Source organism: Meleagris gallopavo, chromosome 23 (assembly GCF_000146605.3).
Source record: "Meleagris gallopavo isolate NT-WF06-2002-E0010 breed Aviagen turkey brand Nicholas breeding stock chromosome 23, Turkey_5.1, whole genome shotgun sequence".
Classification (NCBI taxonomy): Eukaryota; Metazoa; Chordata; class Aves; order Galliformes; family Phasianidae; genus Meleagris; species Meleagris gallopavo.
The window spans coordinates 4,348,682-4,349,204 of record NC_015033.2 but is presented as its reverse complement, the minus strand read 5'-3'; the positions used below and the strand labels follow the sequence as shown (position 1 = coordinate 4,349,204).

Below are 523 nucleotides of genomic sequence, written 5' to 3'. Positions count from 1 at the left end.
GGAGTCCTTGAGCATGCTGATACGGGCATAGATCTTGAGGGCCGGCCCCAGTTTGATGTTCATGGTGCTCATCAGGTGATCCTCCTTCAGCAGCAGCAGCGCCTGCCCGTCGATCTCCTGCGCACGGAACTCCTCTGCGATCTCCTGGCAGCCTACAGAGTTGGGGAGGGAGGAACACAACAGGTCACACTCAGCACAGCCCCAAAGCCAAGAGAGCCGCTCTACGGCGCGACTTGATGCTCCTCACCCGGCAGCGAGCGGATGAACTCGTAGACATCCTCCACGTTCCACTTGCTGGGCTCGCTGGGCAGGAAGCGGTGCCCAATGCCCGCCAGCTCCCGCACGTGCATGTCGGGCAGCTCCATGTCACGCAGCTCCATGTCGTGCAGCTCCAGGTCACGCTCAGCCTGGCGCCGGCGGGAGGTGGACGAGCTGGCCGAGATGGGCGACAGCGGCTCCTCATAGCTCGAATTGTCCGAGCAGCGGCTCGAGTCCTCCTGGCTGTGGTTGAGCTGCAGCGACG

General features: G+C 63.3%; 1 protein-coding gene across 1 annotated transcript; it reads right to left on the bottom strand.

Annotated features, from left to right (window-relative positions):
* Window positions 1-521, bottom strand: LOC104914206 (polyhomeotic-like protein 2; the record flags this gene model as incomplete). The annotated part of the gene is made up of 2 exons (XM_010723014.1): window positions 1-152; window positions 248-521. Coding segments are annotated over 2 exons (426 nt in total), but the record flags the coding sequence as incomplete, so codon positions are not given.
* Window positions 522-523: the final 2 nt, after the last annotated feature.